This window comes from Hippoglossus stenolepis, chromosome 21 (genome assembly GCF_022539355.2).
Source record: "Hippoglossus stenolepis isolate QCI-W04-F060 chromosome 21, HSTE1.2, whole genome shotgun sequence".
Taxonomy (NCBI): domain Eukaryota; kingdom Metazoa; phylum Chordata; class Actinopteri; order Pleuronectiformes; family Pleuronectidae; genus Hippoglossus; species Hippoglossus stenolepis.
In genome coordinates this window covers 17,060,762-17,079,894 of record NC_061503.1, presented here as the reverse complement: position 1 = coordinate 17,079,894, position 19,133 = coordinate 17,060,762, and the positions used below count along the sequence as shown (strand labels likewise).

At 43.5% G+C, this 19,133-nt stretch overlaps 1 protein-coding gene across 3 annotated transcripts in view; it reads right to left on the bottom strand.

Moving 5' to 3' along the window:
• The window catches only part of ttyh2 (tweety family member 2), a 48,269-nt gene that overhangs the window by 17,345 nt on the left and 11,791 nt on the right, over positions 1-19,133 (bottom strand). For all 3 annotated transcript variants that reach the window (XM_035145579.2, XM_035145580.2, XM_035145581.2), the window contains exons 2-4: positions 18,158-18,330; positions 9,635-9,746; positions 2,242-2,462 (exon numbers count right to left, since the gene is read on the bottom strand). In XM_035145579.2, coding sequence (XP_035001470.2) covers positions 2,242-2,462; positions 9,635-9,746; positions 18,158-18,330 — 506 coding nt within the window. The remainder of the gene's footprint in view (positions 1-2,241; positions 2,463-9,634; positions 9,747-18,157; positions 18,331-19,133) is intronic.

The following is a 19,133-nucleotide window of genomic DNA, read 5'->3' as shown; positions in this document are numbered from 1 at the left end:
GGAGAACATTTAGAGACTGCTGATCACCGTGTGTCCTGCAGCGGAGCCTGGGCAGTTTGGGTTAAAGGGACATTCTGGTTAATGCAATCTGGAACAACCTTAACTGAGGAATGTTAGAAACTGCACACGTGAGATTCACAGTGTCACAAACTCACAACCGTGAAGCTCGTTTTAACTCTCACACAAAACAAGAAGGACTCGGACACCAAAAGGCGAGTGTCCCACTTACTCTCACCTCAGGCACATGGAATAGCTGCCATTTGAAGTGTGTGTGTGTGTGTGTGTGTGTGTGTGTGTGTGTGTGTGTGTGTGTGTGTGTCGTCAGTTTGTGACTGGACACACTGAACCCGTCCAGGTGATTATTAATGAATGAACTTAAATCCATACGCCCTGAATGTTTTATACCGTGAAGACAAAAATCACTTTTTTACCCCGAGCGAAAAACCTACAATATATATATATATCGAGTTAAAGTCACTTAATTTCCCTCTTTTCCTCTCATCCAACGATCATCTATTCATTTCACTCTGTGTTCATCACCCTCTCTTCTCTCCCGTCACTTTATGGTCTTGTTATCGTTTTAATTATAATTGATATTTCCCATCAGTCTGTCCCAATCACTGTACAGAATCCATCTCCTCCATCTCTCGTGCTCTCCTCTATCGCTCCCTTCTTCCTCCTCCTCATCCACTCTCTTGAATCTCATCCCTCTCTCCCTCTCTCCCTCTCTTTCTCCCTCGCCACCACCTCCATGCCACTTCTTCCTCATTTCATCTTCCTGGCAGTCGGGTACAGTACAACATGCACACGGAGGCTCCTCTGGGTGACACAGTCGCCGTGTTATCTTAATCTAATTAAAGTGAGTACAGCAGAGGGAGGCCCGGGGGGAACGGGTTGGTTACATGAATGTATAATAGAAAAACACTTTTCTCACAGAAATCATGTCGGACAGCTGAGGGCCACTCAGCCGGCTCCGGCTGTAAAAGGTTGATTATGACAGCCTGACAAAAAAAACACTGCCTCACTCAGATGTCCCTGTCATCTTCACATCAGCTTCATGTAAAAGAGTAAGAGGAGGAAGATGTTTGCCAACCACATGCTGAAGAAGAAGAAGAAGAAGAAGAAGCTCATAGGATTGTGTTCAGTCTTCCCCTCAGTTGTAAATCTCAATGCTCTACGTTGTAATGACTCCGTAAAGCAACACAACGATCCCTGTGTGCGAGTTTGAAAAGTAAACAAAGTGTTTCTGGATGAGGACACGGAGACAGACGGACAGCAGCGACACAACAACAACATTTAGTCGCTGATAAGCTCAATCAAACACACGCGGGCATGAGGCAGTGATAATTAGTCCATTAACAGTTTACGCTGTCTGGCTGTCTGCTCTCGCTCTGCTGCTCTATCAGTGCGACGCTGTGTGTGGAGCTGAGGTATCGGACCGTCGCGTTACAGATCAATTCAAACACACCAGCCTGTCTGTTCCTGCAGATTCAACAGAAACGACCGGTGAGGCGACGCCAGGACTTCGTCTGTTTCTGCTCCGAGATGAAGATTAACGATAATGTGACAAGGTCCTGGACGGAAGACAACTGCACTTCATCAGCACGGTCTACGGACGGGAAGTGTTTAGAACACAGACTGCGAATAAAGATGGACGACGGGACGGTGCCTCAAAAGTGAAGCCAAAGCGTCTTGATCGCCCCCTGGTGGCTGACTGAAATGATCAGCCCGGACTAGAAAATCTATATAGATCTGAATATAGATTTTGATTATGAGCCATAATATTTTAACCATCCGAGGGTAGACTTACCACAAGCATTAAAAAGATTGTGAGAAGATGTTATTTGCTACTGTAGAAGCCACAAATAAATTATTTACAGTGTCAAGGAGAAGAACTACACTACCCATAATCCCCAGGTGTAATAGCCACGTCTCTGATTGGTGGAGCTCGCTGTGACTATAGGAATGTTTACCATAACCGGGAAAATCATGTCGACCAGCAGTTACTTCACTCTTAAAATAATTATGTACACATTCTTGTATCTTGGCCTTTTCTTCAATTTCTTGCAGCTGGTCGACCTGGTTCGAGGGTTAAAGCTGTTTTTATATTATATTTTGTTCTCTTTCTTTTAAAATGTAGATCCCAGAACATCTGGAGCGTCATGGCGTTGTGAGTACAAACACAGCCCGTGGCCACCCTGTGCCGTGCAAGCCGGCAACACGCACTTCCCCGCTCCTCACCTGTAGTACTCCACGTTGGCCGTTTGATCAGCGATGGATGCCAGGTCCACTTTAGCCTCCTCCCAGTCAGGCAGGCCCAGCAGCTGTTTGATCACGTTGTCAGCCATCTGCTGCATGAACTGCAGGGTCTGCACAAAGTCACCGCGTGTGGCGAAGATCTCGTCCAGCCGGGCGAGGTGCTGGTGTAGGCCGCTCCTCATGCTGCCCATGGTGCCGGTAACCTGCAGGGGACCAGAGGAGGGGAGGGGGTGAGATGAAAGATGCAACGATGCTGCAGGTGGGAGAGGAAAACCGAGCTAGAAACTGAAAGTGACATTGCAAGTCAAGATTAAAATATCTATGTTGCCTGATGAAACACACACTATCAGGAACATCTCACAGTTCATGTCGGAAAACAGCTTTAAATTAAAAGTCATTGATTCAAAATGATGAATGTGAGCACTGATGAACCCTCCACCTCTCTGCTAAAACTAGATCTTTTCCTCATGCTTGTCTTTGTGCTGAGCTCGGAGCAGAATCCCTTCGAGAGCCTTTGGTCAATTCATATTTTTTTCCCAAAACAAAGTGACCAAAGGTGAGGATTAGCCTAAAAATGAGGTTGTTCTGCTCCGAGTTACTGACGGTGTAGGCGAGCGGGACGAGTGAGCGTGGGCGTCGGTGAAAAGGTCCGTTGAGAGAAAAACAACTCAGCTTGGAAAACAACCAAAACTGCAGAAGCCCGAGGTGAAGTTTTCTGGCTCAGGGAGGAGTTGTGTATTCCACCTCCTGTTATTTGTCAGACTGATTTTCCAAAGTGATGCCTCGTTAATGAGAGCGATTGTTTGTCGACCTGTTTGAACCGTGAAATCATATTGCTAATCAATTCCACAAGGGGACACGTGATACTCTGAGCACAAATAAACTCATTCAGACTGACTCATTTATTTTGATGGATCTGATTTTTACCTCGTCGGCCAAACACTACACGACCACTTTATACAGTATACGTGGGGGGTGGGGTGGGGGAACACCTCTCCTGTACAGGCACTAACCGTTTTCTCTGGTTTAATTGCTTTGCTTAAAGGCCGAAAGTGTTTACAGGAACAGACATCCTGCTATTTGATAATTAAAAAGGGTAATAAATGCTCTCATTCAGCTCTGGGTACTTGGCATTCACCAGAGAGACAACTCATATTGTTGCCGTGTTTATCAGGGACCGGCTTTGCTGGAGCCGAGACGTGGAGAGGTTGTGTGGAAGCAATTAGTTGGGTTTGCATTCAAAGTGCAGCACAAGGCCTGTATGGAAAAAACGGAGGAGAAAACAGCTTTAAATAAGAGAGGAATGAAAAGAGGAAAGAAAAGAGGAAAGACCTCCGTGACTCACTGAGATTTGTGCGCTACACGGAAAACAAAGTTTCCTCAGATCATTCAGTGTTGAACTAAATCTGAGAAGACAGATTCTCTTTCAACGAGCGAAAGACATCAGATATTTTCATTATTTTATTATTGTGGGACAAGAAATCGGTAAAGGCGACAACTCCCATGATCCCACGCTGCTTCACGACGTCATCAAACTAGGTGAGAGACCCCTAGTGGCCGAGGTTACATATTGTACATTTAAGATAAACTAAAAAATATAAACATATTCTCTGTGTAATTAATTGTGTTTTTTCATATTCCATATATTATTATTATCATCTTTAAAGCCACTCTGTGTAGAATTTGAATTTTTTTGCTCTGGCTCCCCCTGTGGCCGTGTCACAGAATGCACTGGAATGATTACAGATGGCTCCAAAACAGATTTTTTGTCAAATTTTTCCATCTGAAAAAACACAAAGCATCTTCTAATCAAATAAAAGTGTGACACATAATGACTTTAATTCTTTAAATGGGAAGACAGAACCACGCTGAGTCAGCCGCAGAGAGACACAGGACACATGCCTGTGGTTCCCTGTGGTTTGTTATCTCGCCGCTCATCGACACTGCGTTTTCCTCCGGAGACTGAGGAGATGAAATCGCAGATGAGAAATGAAGCCTCGTATCTGATCCTCGACTCGTGTGTGAGGGGGGGACAGCCGATCCAGATAATCTGTCTTTCCTCTCTATCTGATCCTTAAGTGATCCGCACCGATCTAGAAGATATGATTCCCGGTCGTCTCTGTCTTTATCTCCGTCTGGTGTTTTGAGGACATTTGAGAAGCCTCACATCTTTTTATGAAGAAACAATGTGCGGAGAGGAGTCTAAATTATAATTTCTGCACGCTGGAGGGTAAAAAACTAACATAAAGAAGATACATAAGAAGCAATATGTCCCCAAATATCAAATGTAGTTTGTAACCGAAAGAAAATTACATAAAGGTTCTTGTTTACATGAGTAACTATATGACAAATATGACTTAATCCTAATCCATAGTCAAAGAGTCCATATCTCAGGATCGAGAAAGGAAGTAGAAGACTTAGTTGAAGTGCCAACATGTGGGTCATGTCCCCAACTCGACAATACATCCTCTCACACTCGACTCGATAGAAATCCCACTTCCCTTCACCAGAAGTGGATCTCTATCTTTAAGCCTGCCGGGCTCGAGACGTGGCCTCGGAGGGAAGCGATGCCTCGGCGATGATTCAGTTGAGCGTCAAACACAGAGCGGCTGTAAAGGGACATTTTTAATTAAATCTAAGACACAAACCTCGCAGAAACTGTCAGGCTCTTAATTGAACCGGTAAATAGCTTGTTTTCATCTTGTTTTGTTTTGAAAGTTGTGAATCACACCCGACAGGCCGGTGTCTGATGAGGAGGGATTTCATGAATTTTTGCTCTGGCCGAGGAGGTTATGTTTTCGCTCCGGCCCGTTTCATTTCGATAAGCTTCAGATCCCCAACTTGAAATCTGTTAATTCCACGTCACTCTCACAACAAGGCTCTGCCATTGACTTCTTCTTCGTCCATGGACTAATTTGTTCTCACTTCAGCTGCTGTGCAAACGGCCTCGAGTCACTTCCTCTATATTCTGCACTTGACCCATTATCACTTCAATAAAAGGCCGATGAGCGTATTTGTAGAAGTCAAACAAAGGTTGCGATTCCTCTTTTCTCGCTGCGACTCATTGTCTCTGCGTGGAAGTGGAGAGACTGCCTTCAATTAAAATTGAATGTGGGAGCTAGAGCGTGAAATGGAACATGGGTCTGAAGTGCCTCTGCAGCTCGGTCACCTCAAAGATCAGAGCATCTTCAGTGCTGGGTGGAACATCGCTTTAATAATACATCCTTTCCTATCTACGTTTTCCCCTCTCAGATATTTGATGACCCTGGCGCTCTAGGACGTTTCCCTGCAGAAGGACTGACATTTATGGGTTTAGCCATTAAATCAGGGCTTCTGGAAAAAGCAATGGCCAACACAATAAAAAATTGTTGTCGGAATGAAGGAAGTGGGATTACACGGCTATTAGCTACAAATACAGTGAGACACAACCAGATGAGAGCAGTTCCACAAATCTGTCATTGCTTGTGGTTTTGTTTTTCAGAGCGCAATAGATCACAGGTGTGTGTGTGTGTGTGGGGGGGGTTAGGCAGTTGCTAGTTTGGCTGCAGAGACGACCTTTGGCCCAGCGTCAAGCACTTTCGTTTCCCCTAACTTTACATGGCAGCTCATCCAGCTTCTCAAGAATAGGGAAGTCAGCAAATGTGTCCATTAGTCATATCTCGCACCCAGCAGCACATTTATTTCAAAGCACAAACTGGATGTCAAAGAGATTTTTTTACATTTGGACCCAGGGACAGCAGCTGTTTGAAGGAGGGACCAGAATTTAAGATTATGTTTTTCCAGCAAATTATGAAAATGATAGGATCGTGGTCCCACAACAGATATTTCATCATCTATCTAATAATTCCAGAGATCTCTGTCTGTCCGTCTGATTTTGCAATGAAGCCCTTTTCCCACAGGCATCTTTCTGAAGGCTCTTACGTTATTGTGTCTCCCAAAGGAGCTGCAGCCCCATTTCAGCCTTTTTTGTACATGCAACCTCATTCTTTTGTCATCTACCCAAATAGCCCTGGAACTGGAACCTCAACCCACTTGAGTAAGAGCTTCATCTTGAGAACGAGCTCCTCTTTTTAAAAACACAATACTTGCATTAAGCTTCAAAAACAGCATTGACCCAGTCGGTCATCGTGAGCTTCTTGTGTTTTCTGTTGCCGCTGGAGAAAGTTTAGCACGAAAAACAACCTGAAACTAGATGGAAAATATCAGGAGTCTTTTCATTTTCAGTAAAACACAACTAACAAAGTGATTTCAACTGCAAATCTGAGTCCTATACCCAGACCATTCCGCAATCGCTCCTATCACAAAGTAAATGAGTGATTGTCGTACTCTATTTTATACTCTTGTGAACAATACCACCAGGCCCCAAAAATACTTGAACTCCTCTGAGGACTTCAGTTTCCCAGAAATATTATTTCTGGAGCTAAAACAGGGTCAGACTGTGAAAGAGAACATGGCCCAGTCCTTCGAAATCTCAACTCTCGCCAAGGCCATCTGAATTCCACCGTCTGCGTGGAGTTTGAATATTCTCTCTATGTGATTCCCCTCCCCCCTCTTCATGAAGAGAGCTAATAAGAGCTTATTATACTGTGTCATTACAACAAGCTCATTATGAGAATGGTGTGGAAATATGCATGTCAGTAATTATGCAGTCGGCCGACGTCCAATCCGCATTTGAGCTCTGGCCAAAGGCTCATTGACTGACCCCGGCATCGACCCGGTGACTGCCGGCTGCCAAGTCCTCTCACAACATCCATCCCCAAACAATAAAGTTATTATTAGTGTGGTTAAACACTTCGAATTTCCCATCAGTCCCATTGCAGCATAGATAAAGCTTTCAGTCTGGCTGGAGTCCACATTTTACTGGTTAATGTTTACTTGGTGTTTGAATGTATGCTCAGTTTTGCAAACCCGCCCCTGTAAAGCTCCACATCGGACCTGATGCCTGCAATTATCTCCAAATCCGGACCTTCATGGGACTTGTTACCATATGTCCCACGACCCAACACATCACTCATGATGCAACACACGTGCTACACAAACAGCTTGTGGCTATCGAACGCTAATACTGGTAGCTAATACCTGTAGCTAATACTTTTGATGTACTAGCTAGTTAGATGTCGGCAGAAGTGAATAGGTCACAGGTGGAGTCGTAGTCTTTCAAAATAAAACAAATCCTTTTGCCTGAATTAATATAATCTAATTTGGATGTTCAAAATAATGCACATCAATAAAATGTTAGATTTCTCCAGAAAAAGACCCGACTTCACGAATGTATGTGTTCGTAAACACGTCATAAGCATATATTACAGACTGTAACCAATCGGTCTGAACAGCAGCCGAGAAACAAAACGCTTCTTCTGATAATGAATCTAACTTCCGTCCTTTTCCTGTCTCTCACACACACCGAGTCTTTAGAAGCTAACCGGTTTCTAAACTCTCATGGAGCCCGGCTAAAAGGCATCTGTGTGGGCCAGAGGGCAGCGAAGCAGTCATTGTCAATGATTTCAATGCCAATTCCAATCCCGACTCTGCCAATCAGACGGGCGAGCATTGCTGCGTGTTCCTCCCCATCAGAGGGCTTTGTCTCCTGGTCTCATGGTTGATTAGGTGGGGGGAGACTGGGAACCGTGTGTGGCACACTGGGCTCTTTGTCCTACTCCGAGAACTCGACTCCTCAGCAGTCTATAGCCGCTTGCGATGAACTCACTCATGCGCACACACGCACTCACATGCATTAAGATGCTAAAATAAAGGCCACCATGTCCAATTAAGTCCTTGTGTGGGTTCACACGTCCCAGAGGAACGCACCAACAAGCCTTCACACGAGATACATGCTAATGATTTCTCTCCGCTCTCTACTATGACATTGAGGAATTAATGAGGCTAAGAGCTGAACATCAATTCAAACATTCTAGAAATGAGAGAGTCTATACCCCCCCCCCCGCTGTATTAAGTCGGTACAAGTTTAACATGTGGTTGTATTGATGATATGGGGAACATGATAAAAGCGTGTTCATGGTCCATGTCAATGCACATCACGTGAGAACTAATCCCCGCTGACGCTCGACTGATCTCGCAACATCAGTGGTCGTGGGGTTCTTACATGTTTCCACTTTAAATCATTTATAAAGTGAAACATTCAAAGCTTCAGAGATGTGTTAAAATCTGAGGTCATTTTTTCCTCCATCATCACTGCAACACATCCTAAAATACCACATCATTTAACTGTAGTGTGTGTGGACACGTTTATCAGCGAGGCCACACAGAGTGGCTCACATGCCACGACATTAATGTGCATTAACACAGATGGAGACTTAATCCCTGCTCTTTAACAGCGAGTCACCGAGGATCTGATTCCACTGCTGGTCTCACACCACGAACACGACAACACACAGCTAATCTTCAGCAACCTTATATCCATCAACCATATAGTATATACTGTATTTTTATAGTGTTGGTCATGAATAATAACTTTATTCATTTGGTCGGGTGCAGCTTAGAGAAACACCAGGTGACGACCGGAGATATTTTCAAGTTTCCAGTCAGACTCCATGAGTGTCAGGTCAACTCAAATCCATCTATGTGAGTGTCAAGTCAATACACATCTCTAAAAGGCTCTAATTAAGTCCATGCAAGTTTCAAGTTAAGTCTCAGGACAATCAAGTCTCGAGTCCCTCAACACAAGCCTCATGTCACTCAACACTCAAGTCAAAAAGGTTTCAAGTCGCTCTACACAAGTCTCAAGTGAATCCATACAAGTCTCAAGTCACTCCATAAATCAATTCACACAAGTATCAAGGCAAGACTAGAGTAGAGAGTTTGGCTCTCGAACTAGAAAAAGAACGACGCCTTGTCGTTTAGTGTGAAATCTGCGACGGTGGTGAGATTGGGCGTCTGTGTGATGAGCGTCTCTTAGATGGGAAGTGAGGCCCGATAAAAATAGAAAAACGAATCATGCACACGAGCTGAGCCAAAGCGAGCACAAGAAGAAAGACACAGGACGACTCTCTGTTTCTGCCAAGTCCAGGGTGGCTGAGGGAGAGAGAGGGAGAGAGAGAAGAGAGATAGAGAGCTGTCTGTCTGGAACCAGAGAGTTTTTGTGTAGAGAGGCTGTCAATTTGTGTGTAGCGGTAAAAAGCTATAAAAAGACCATACAATTTTTTTTAAGGGAAACTAAACTGTGTCCTCTGGGCTTGTCTCCTCTTTTGTGTGAGCGAGCGTCTCTATAATATTTCTGAAGCCTTCTCTTCACAGCAGTTTGTTTACAGCTGAATGGATCCGTCATCTGCAGTCTCGGTGTAAAGCACCGAGCTGAATTGAACGTGTCTTACTTCGTACAGGAACACGTGAGGAGTGTGTGTGTGTCTTTGCTTACGAGACTGTCCACGCCGCCCAGCGTGTGATTGGCGTTGTACAAGGAGTAGGTCAACTGGTACACTCCGTCGTTGGTCTCACTGTTGCCGTAGAAACCCACACCCACTGCGACGCTGTGGAGAGAGAAAGACGGGACAGGTGAGGCTTTGAGGCAGTGACGGGAAACAACGACAACACTGCTGGACTTGAAAATCGTGCGAGTCAAAAGGTGAGGTCCTGAAGTTGAGGATAAATTCGTCAGCTTCAAAAACTGAATATCCCAGAAAGGCTTACTTATAAGATATAATGTTCAAGAGGCCAAAAACCTGAGTGGTCTTCACCTTTGACCTTGGATCAATTAATTCTACTTAGTTCATCCAAAGCATAGAAATGAATCAACACCAAACTACAGATTTTCTGTCAATTCTAAAACATCGTGAAAGATGGAAACAACCGATTACAAATGTGGCAAAACAGAAAACAGCATATACACAACATCTGGACATTGGGGAAGCCTCTCTGAGTCCAACTCAAAGACTGTGGCCCCCTCTTACTTTCTCTCCAATGCGATAAAAGAAGTTCATAAAGATAAGTAACTGTGTTCTGCAGTAAACTCCTGTTTGATGGACGTGTTTATGCAAACCTCAAAACAGACAGGTTTACTACAGCAGGGAAAACAAACACTGTATCTACGCAGCGCCGCAGCTGCTCGAAAAAAACCTCTTTGAATTTCTGTGTTTGCTTATGTAAACAACACTCTTTCAACCAGAATTTCATACAATACAGGGATTTTGGAATATGCATAATTTCGGAATTGTTTTTATAGATTCAGTCATCCAAGGATTTGGTTTGTTCAGCACAAACAAAATAACCTCCAACACAAACACAAAATCTTAAGTAGTCTCTCTGAGCTGCGGGTTTTTCCCCCCACAGTGCCGTCAGACTGAGCCGCCATACGAACGGATTTTAAAGCATCTTCCTCTGATGTGGAGACATAATGTCTCACAGCCTCTGCGAACACGTGGCACATTAGCAAGTGGAGCTGGTGTAAAGAACTGAAGGTCACAGTTCACACTGGTAATCCAGTGCAGTGAAATGCCAGGGTATCACAGAAGCAGCCCGTCTCACATAAGATAAAAAAAACCATCTGCTAATTTCTGCAGGACAGTTTAACCCTTTTATTAAATAAAACATCAATCTGCAGGGAAGTTAATTGCTGAATGACACAGCTTTTGTTCGCAAAAAAAAAAATCACAGTGTAACTAAATTTATCATAAGATGAGACACATTCTTTAAATCGTCAGACTCAGGAGATGACAAAGCTTGAAACCTCCGCTGACGTCTCTGCTGGAGGAAACGCTTTAAACCCTTGAATTACATCAGCAGCCCTGCAGAGAAATCCTGAGTTTACTGAGTGTTTGATGTTCGGAGGTGTTGATTCAGTGTTACACGGGGTGACACGTTTACCACGGCACCAGTGTAAAGTGTTGAGCCACCGTGTCTCTGCTCTGCGGGTCTCAGTGATCCTGAAGCCTCTGAACTCAGTTGGAGGGTCGAACCTTCTCCCAAAAATATTCTGTCCAACACGTCGCGGCAAAAATCTCCGTTTGATGTTCAACTGACTCAGCAGAAAAAACGTTATTTTCTTTTATTGCATCATTATCCCACTGATTTATTAAATACAAAAGGTTTTTCCCTTTAATATATCACCTATAGGGTTATTGGTATTGAATTATGCATGAGTTTGAAAGGTGTTTCTAATATTTCTCTTTTCAATAAAACATGCGGTTGAACAGCATGAATCAATACGTCGGACTCACAATGATTAAATACAAGCTTTATTATTGCAGAGCTGTCGTATAGAATTACGTTGGTTGTAGCTAGCGCCGACATTAGCATCCCCCAGTTTTACCTCAGTCCATTATCTGATAATCAATGGAGCTTAACTGGGACTCATTTCACTCCCCGGTGTCGAGCAGACACGATGTATGGCTTCTTGGCTTTATTCGTTTTATTATGAGTCAATATTTTATGACCACATTAATTCTACAGGGTTTTATCACCGCGGTTTCCTTGAGACCTGGAGTGACTTCTAACGGTGATGGTAATTATGTCGGGGGGGTAAAGGCAGAAGCCGGGTGACGGGTTGAAAGTTGGTGTGGATCTCAACCACATGATGACGTTTAGGAAGAAACTTCCCAAACCTAAGCAAGTAGGTAATGCGCTCTGATGGGTGGTATCCAAGTTATCAATATTAACTATTTATCTATCAATCTACCTCGACATTCACAGCTTCTTATTTGCTAGTTCTCGCAGACCAACATGGTTTTCAGGTGACTCAATATGATAATATGATTTGATAAGCCACTCTATGATTTTAATGTTTCCCACAGAAACGACCAAAGTGCCTCCTGGAGTAAGGAGGTCAGGTTTGGGAATCACTAAATTAACCAACTGCCAAAGTGTTCTCCAGATAAAGGCCACGCTGGGGCAGGTCAGGCCAGTACCAAAGGGAAGGTAATCAGGAGTCAGCCTAATTGAGACGGTCTCTTTAACCTTGTGGCTCCCCCACCCCCCCGAATCCTCCCTGATGCTCCGGATAAGCATTAAGCAGAAAATAGAGACTATAAAAACCGCGGTCAATGATGCTTCCTGCAGCGTTCGCCTGGGATCTGGCAGAGCGAGCTGTGCAGCAGTGTGGCAAGTCGATGCTGGGTGCACTGGGGCAGAACAGCAGGGTTTTTTTTTTCATGATTAGTACAAAAAGGTTTGAGTCTCATTAACTGAAGCCCTGCAGGTAAACCTCCCACTCGGCGGGGGCTACAGCATTACCCTAGAAAAAGGAGAAAGAGACACGTGAAAGACGGAGAATGCATAAATAAAATCATCCGTGTGGAGAGAGACGGGGAGTGACGGCTGTAGACGGAGCCAAAGAGACGGACTGACAGTGAAATAAGCAAAAGCAGCGTTTGTTGTATTTGGGAGGACAGCAAGACGGACAGTTTACAACAAATAATTTGACACAAGCGCCGAGAGCAGGACGACGGGCGAATCACAGCGAGACGGAAGAAAACAGAGAACAAATACGAGAAGGTTAGCTCTGCTTCATGTGGCCACGTTGAGCAACAATCCAGTGATGATGACGCACATGCTGCTACTCCCTTCTTCCTCTTTCCTCTGATACAAAGAATCACCTACAAAAGCAAACATACCACAGGAGTTGCTCCTCTCTTTTTATCTCGGATCACACATCCGTCAACGCCACAGAAGCATTGTACGAAGAAAAAAAGTCGCCGGGAGAAACATCGCCTTCTTTGAACCTAGCAAATATTTTTGAAAAGTTCGGATTTAATTAATGTGAGGACGGAGAGGCACGAGCGAATCCCTCGTTTTCCTACCCCCGCCTCTCCTCCATCAGTCGTCCCAGTTAGCGCTGCTCCTTGAAATATCTCATTCAGAGAGGATATCGTGGATTTCAGCAGCCAAGCATGGAGCCAAATTCCTAACTGTCATGTTGATAAATGACAAAAGAGGATGAAAGACAGTGAAGGGACTTTGGAAAAAGGAGCCTTCAGCCTGCAGCAGGAAAAAAGGCCTTTGGCTACTTTAAATAGACTCAGACATGTTCGACTGTTTGAGCTTTGGCTCCAGAATGGCAGCAAATACTCGGCTGATGTGACAAACACTGACAGACGAATTTAGATTTTACCCTGCCCTCCTCGAGTTACAGCAAGGGTCACCCCCAAGAAATCCTCTTAATATGCAGCGGCTCATCTGAATGTGTCACGCATGAATCTCTGACTTTGAGAGGGAGAAGTTTTTCTAAAATATCTATTTTAATGCCCAAGGAGCAGTAAAAAAAACATTTTTTGACCGATTGCGAGTCAGCCTCAGCCGTCAATCGTGACATTTAGCATCAAATAACTAATTAAAATCAAAGTGTCAGAGTTGAAAATGAACAGTGTGATACGAACTACCTAAAACGACTAACCGTCTTTGAGAAAAAACATTTTGACATGTACTTTGACTTTTTTTGTTTGGTCCATGTCCCCTCTGCTAACATGGAGGAGACAGGTTTTGGGGTCTATACTGAAGCCAGCCACCAGGGGGCGATCAAGATGCTTTGGCTTCACTTTTGAGCAGCTGTCATGTCAACCCAGCCTCCTCCATGTTAGCATACAGGACATGGACCAAATTAAAGGGTCAAATTGCACTTTAAATTCATTTCCATACATACATTTAGGTGAAACTGATCAGCACCATACAGTCACAGCACAAGATACACTCGTAAACTTAGTTGCTTTGTCCCTGTGCAGATGTCTTCCACACGAGTAGCCTGATCTGCTGTGGTAACAGTGTAATTACACAGTCGCAGTGCTACACCATGGGCAGGGCTGCGACCACGGCTGAGTGACATCTGCTCCGGCTCCACCAGCGTTAATTAGGATGGACATAACGGCGAATCGGCTCCCGCCACTGTCACACATAATTACAGTGGAGCGCGGCGGGACTTTAAACAGAAAACACAGGGACGAGGGGAGGACGGACAGAACGAGAGGGGACCCAGGGAGTAGAAGTGAGGGGGGCGAAGAGACGGCGACAAGAGGGGAAGAATCTGGACTGATGAGATTAAAATGAAGTCAGTTTTTCTCTTCCTCTGGTGTATCCAGTGGATTGGCACAATCAAAGTTGGGAATCGGACGAAGGAGAGTTGATTTCCCGCAGGAAATCCTGTCTCGTTCAAACCTTAAGTCTTCAAATCTATAGAGATGTGCGGCTCTTTAAAAATCGGCTTCGGCACAGAACAAGTCACTTTACTGGGATGGATACGGAGACAAAAGTTCATGTGACATATTTAAAAGTCCCGAAAGTACTTTTACTATTATCTAACATGCTGTGACAGAGGTTTCCACTTAAATCCTGAGCTGGACAGATCATATCTATCAGTCTGGGGACGATCAGGCAGATGGATATGATTTTTCTTTGAGAAGCGTCGGGGCCTGTCGGAAAATCGCCTCTATCACTACATCTCCCACAGGCTGTGACAAAGGCTTTATTCCTTTCTTACGTGGACACAGTACTTACAAGGATATGAAGACCTTCCCTGTCATTTATCCACAGCTACAGTTATTCTTTCTAAGGTACAGTGCTACAAAAGAAAGTGCACTTCCCCAGGACATTGGTGGGAAAGGAGCTTAACTTCATATGTGCAGTTCTTAGTTTTTTATTCCAATATGTTTAAAATGAAAATGTCGATAACAACAATCAGAAAAGGAGTTAACAGTTTACCCCCTTAACAATATGTGTGAGTGAATATGTTTCTAATCAAGATTGAAAAGAAATTATAAAAGAATATTTGGCAAAAAAGAAAATCCAAATAATTGTGTGTTTCCATCCACTGCTCTTGTGCAAGTAGGAATTATGTGCATTGTAATTAACGGCTGGGGGCAACATGTTAAACATTGTAATTAACATTATAGAAATATGTGTGTGATAATTATATGAGGGGTAAAGTAATCCACATATTTGCAAAGGATCTTAAGTGTGAGACTAGTTGGTTTTATGAATAATGATGCGGTTTTAAATACAAACAAACACCAAAAACCACACAATCAATTGATAAAAGCCTCATGCAGCCGCCAGCATCTCAGGCTGTGGTCTGAAAACACAACCTGACCTGGTGAATCCGCTGCATCACAGAACAGACCTCACATCTCCCCGTGGGGCCTGACCTCCCTGGGTTTTCTGTTCTAATTTTAATTCCGCCCCATTCATGTTTAATGTGAGGAGCGCTGCCTCTGCACAGTTTTAAGAAAACTGAACATGAATGATTAAATATGACGTAATGAAGACTGGCTGAGTTCGGTGGGAAACAGAGGCCAGTTGGCTTCCTTTGGCAAAAAGGGGAAACACTGGATGTGAGAGAACCAGGCTAAGTGTTCTGTGATTGGTGCTTTAGTGCAAACAGTGATTTAAAGATAATTTGACGTACAGAATCTTGTTCTAATCATCATTTTAAATGTTTAACGCTTTTAAAACGTCCATATTTTGAGGCATTTTGTGAAAATTACTTTGTCATTAAACTGAATTTAGTAGATTCGGGCAGAGAAAAAAAGAATATAAGACAGAATAAAAGTTATCTACTATGCATTATTAGTATAATTAAAACCTCCAGAGGTAAAGAACACAGGCTTTACACTTTGTCTATACTACTACAGATATTTTACCCTCCGTTAAAATAGGAAAAGTTTGAATGGGTCCTACAAGCCTGCAGCGCTGAGCATCCAGGAATCGAACACTACACGACAATAAGAAGATGCCCAACAATGCTTTAAGACTAATTCAATATCCCTCACTGGTTGATAAACACGACTGTCACATGGCCGAGAGACGTAACCACTCCCCCCCCTCCACCAAATTCAATTATCTCCTTCATGAATAGAGCAGATTTCTGAGACTGATTCAATGTGTTGTGTCTGGTGATGTAAGCGCTGACTGTGTTGCATCAGATGTGTTTTAGTAACTTCATTAGACTGTAAGTGAACCTTTAATGGAGTTAACTTTCTACTTATTCAAGAGAGTCGTCTTTCATTTTGAGAGAAACGGTGGGACGTTGCCTGAATGTGATCATCACCGCCTCAATGCAGGCATCCATCCATCTCATCCATCCATCCATCCATCCTCCATCCATCCATCCATCCATCCATCCATCCATCCATTAATTCATCCTGGTTCAGTGGCTCGTTTACCAGCATTCTTCAAAATTAATTGCGATAACTGGAGATCAACAAACATTTGGCTGCTCATAATGTCTCTGACGCTGTAAGAAGTAAGAGGGCTGTGACGATTTCATTGGTCAACGTCCCACCTGGTATTCTATTGGCTGGGTTGAATCTTGACTGGGGGTCATTTCACAAATATCCAAGAGCGAGAGCAGAAATCGGAGAGTTTTCCACAAACGCACACAAGCTTCCTGAGGAGAAGGACTCAAACTGACGACCGGGGACGTTTGTGCAGGAGCGTATTGAAATCTGAGCGTGAAATAAGAAAGTAATTCTCTCGAAATTAAAAGAGTAAAGATACAAAGGATGCTCCCGAATCTTCGCCCCGGTAGATGTGAGGTTTGTCAGCAGCAGCGGAGTATTTGGAAAATGAAAAGTTGGCTCTGAGTGAAAAATAAACTGGATTGTCTGTGTAGCAGCTAAAGGCTACAACAGCGATATCATTCATCTTTATTGGAGCTAAACATAACGTCACTTCACATAAGGAAAGTTTTCAGTTCAGCGTGGACTTAATGAGATCCAGCAGCCTCCAGCCAAAATAAATCACTTTGACGCTGAGTAGAATCTGAGGGGAAACACTGGGTCCAGACCTTTTTTTTTTTATGTAAAAGGAAACGATTCTCTTCCTCCAAAATAGTCTCATTTTTAATAATTTAAGTGATATAATTAAAAAAAAAGAATTTTTTTTGTGCACAAGACATGGCAGCGAAGCTTGAAATTCATTATGGATTCTGTTTTCGGTCTTGTAAGACAAGGTCTGCGCTAATGGGAGCAATACAAGTTTTAATTTTACTCTCCATTAGTAACCTGTAACCGGTTTTCATTTATTACGATGAGAGGCATCATCCATCCAGAAATATAAACAGGAGGTTATATCGACACAGAAATAAATAGGCTACGCTTGATAAACTTTATATCCAAGGCTCAGGGAGTTTTTATTTACACACATGCAGAATCCCATTATTATTCCTGAGCTGTACTTAGTGTCGAGACGAGTTTTATATTCCTACCAACACTTAAGCATGTGTATAATTACTTTACTCTCATCACGTTTCTTTATAATTCCCATAATATCTTTAACAAGCCCCACAGTTTATGTCTTATTTGTTTTCTTTGCATTTGTTTAAATTTCGGATTCATTTATTAGATTTTGGTGATAAAAGGTCAAAGGTCAAGATAACGGTGACCTCAGAAACCCTTTTTTTTTATTTTACTTGTAAGAGAATTCTTTCAAATTTGGCACAAATGTTTAATTAAGGCTCAAAGATGAACTGATTAGATTTTAGAGGTCAAAGGTCACGTGACCTCATGTGAAAAACAGATGTCCATGTACTGAACCTGCACAGGTTGGTGGAGACACATCAATGATGGATCAAAAGGAAGGAAATGAAAAGGAAAGTATATTGGCTGTGCTATTATGAACCCAAGTAAATGCAGGAACTGGAAATAGAAGCTTTGGGGCATTTCAAAAGAGAAGTGGACCGACAGGCGTGTCGACCAGGGAGAGTGACCCCACACACCTCGAGAATACAAATGGGAAAACAAAGACAGGCAGACGCACACTACAGAGAAGAGTCTGCACAGTGAGTTATGGATTCGTGTGGGAAATCCGGATGTGCAGCGTCAGACAGATTCGGTGCAACATCTTACAGCTCTGACCAGCAGACATCTTTAGAGAGAGCGAGTGTGTGTGTGTGTGTGTGTGTGTGTGTGTGTGTGTGTGTCAATCAACAGTTGGTCATGACAGCTCGTCCGTGTCTTACCATGTGATGAGGCCGGCTGCCACAGCCGACCAGGTGACGCAGCAGGAGTTGGTCTTCTTGCTCTCCTCCTCCTCATCTTTGCGGCAGCAGCACAAACAGCTCAAGTAGATGGCGAGGCAGAGGAGGTTGACGCCGAGTCCTGCGGCCACCACGCACGCCAGAAATATGAGGGACTGGAAGGGGAGACATGACACAGCTGAGTCAGAAACAACAAGGCCTCGTACCTGGAACTACCTCTGAGTGACGCTTCCCAGCTTTTAAAAGCAACAGAAAACTAAATGTAAAAAAAGATCAATATAACTCCTGTATTCAAAAGTAACTTCAGACGTATTATTCTGACAACAGACATTAAACTCATCATAGTATGAGAAGCAGAGACGTTGCTAATGACAACTGCGATGGTTATTCGATGGGTATTCAAGTAAATTGAAGTAATTAACATGTGAACACAGTCAAACATTAAGCATCTGAAGAGCCACTTATTTTTTCTGAGGAGGTGGTGGCAACCAAAAGTGGAGCTAAAAGGAGAGTGAACATTCAGGTGTTTGTTGTACTGAATTAGTAATTTGACCATTTGATCCGTTTCAAAAATGATTCCTTTCTTTTCATGCACAAAAAAAATGTCTTTCTTCTTTTAGCATCACGATGTGAGGATGCTGTTCTGTGACGATAAAAATAAAAACAAGTGAATATAGCTTCACCGGCCCCCAAGAAAGAAACAAGCTGCATTCTGGGAGCCTGTTATGTTTCTGCCTCCAGCTGGAGAGCCGACACCTCCTCACACGTCCCTGCGCCTACATCTCTCCCTCTCGTTCCTCCTTTAGCCCCCATCCCACCTTCTGCGAGAGATGGAGTGTGGCGACGAAAATAGCAACAAGAGTGTCCTAACAGCCTGAAATGAATTCTGCGGCCATCTGTGAGCAGATGGGTTTATTCAAGCTCGGCTCCTTTTTGCCCCTCCTCCTACTCCCCCCCC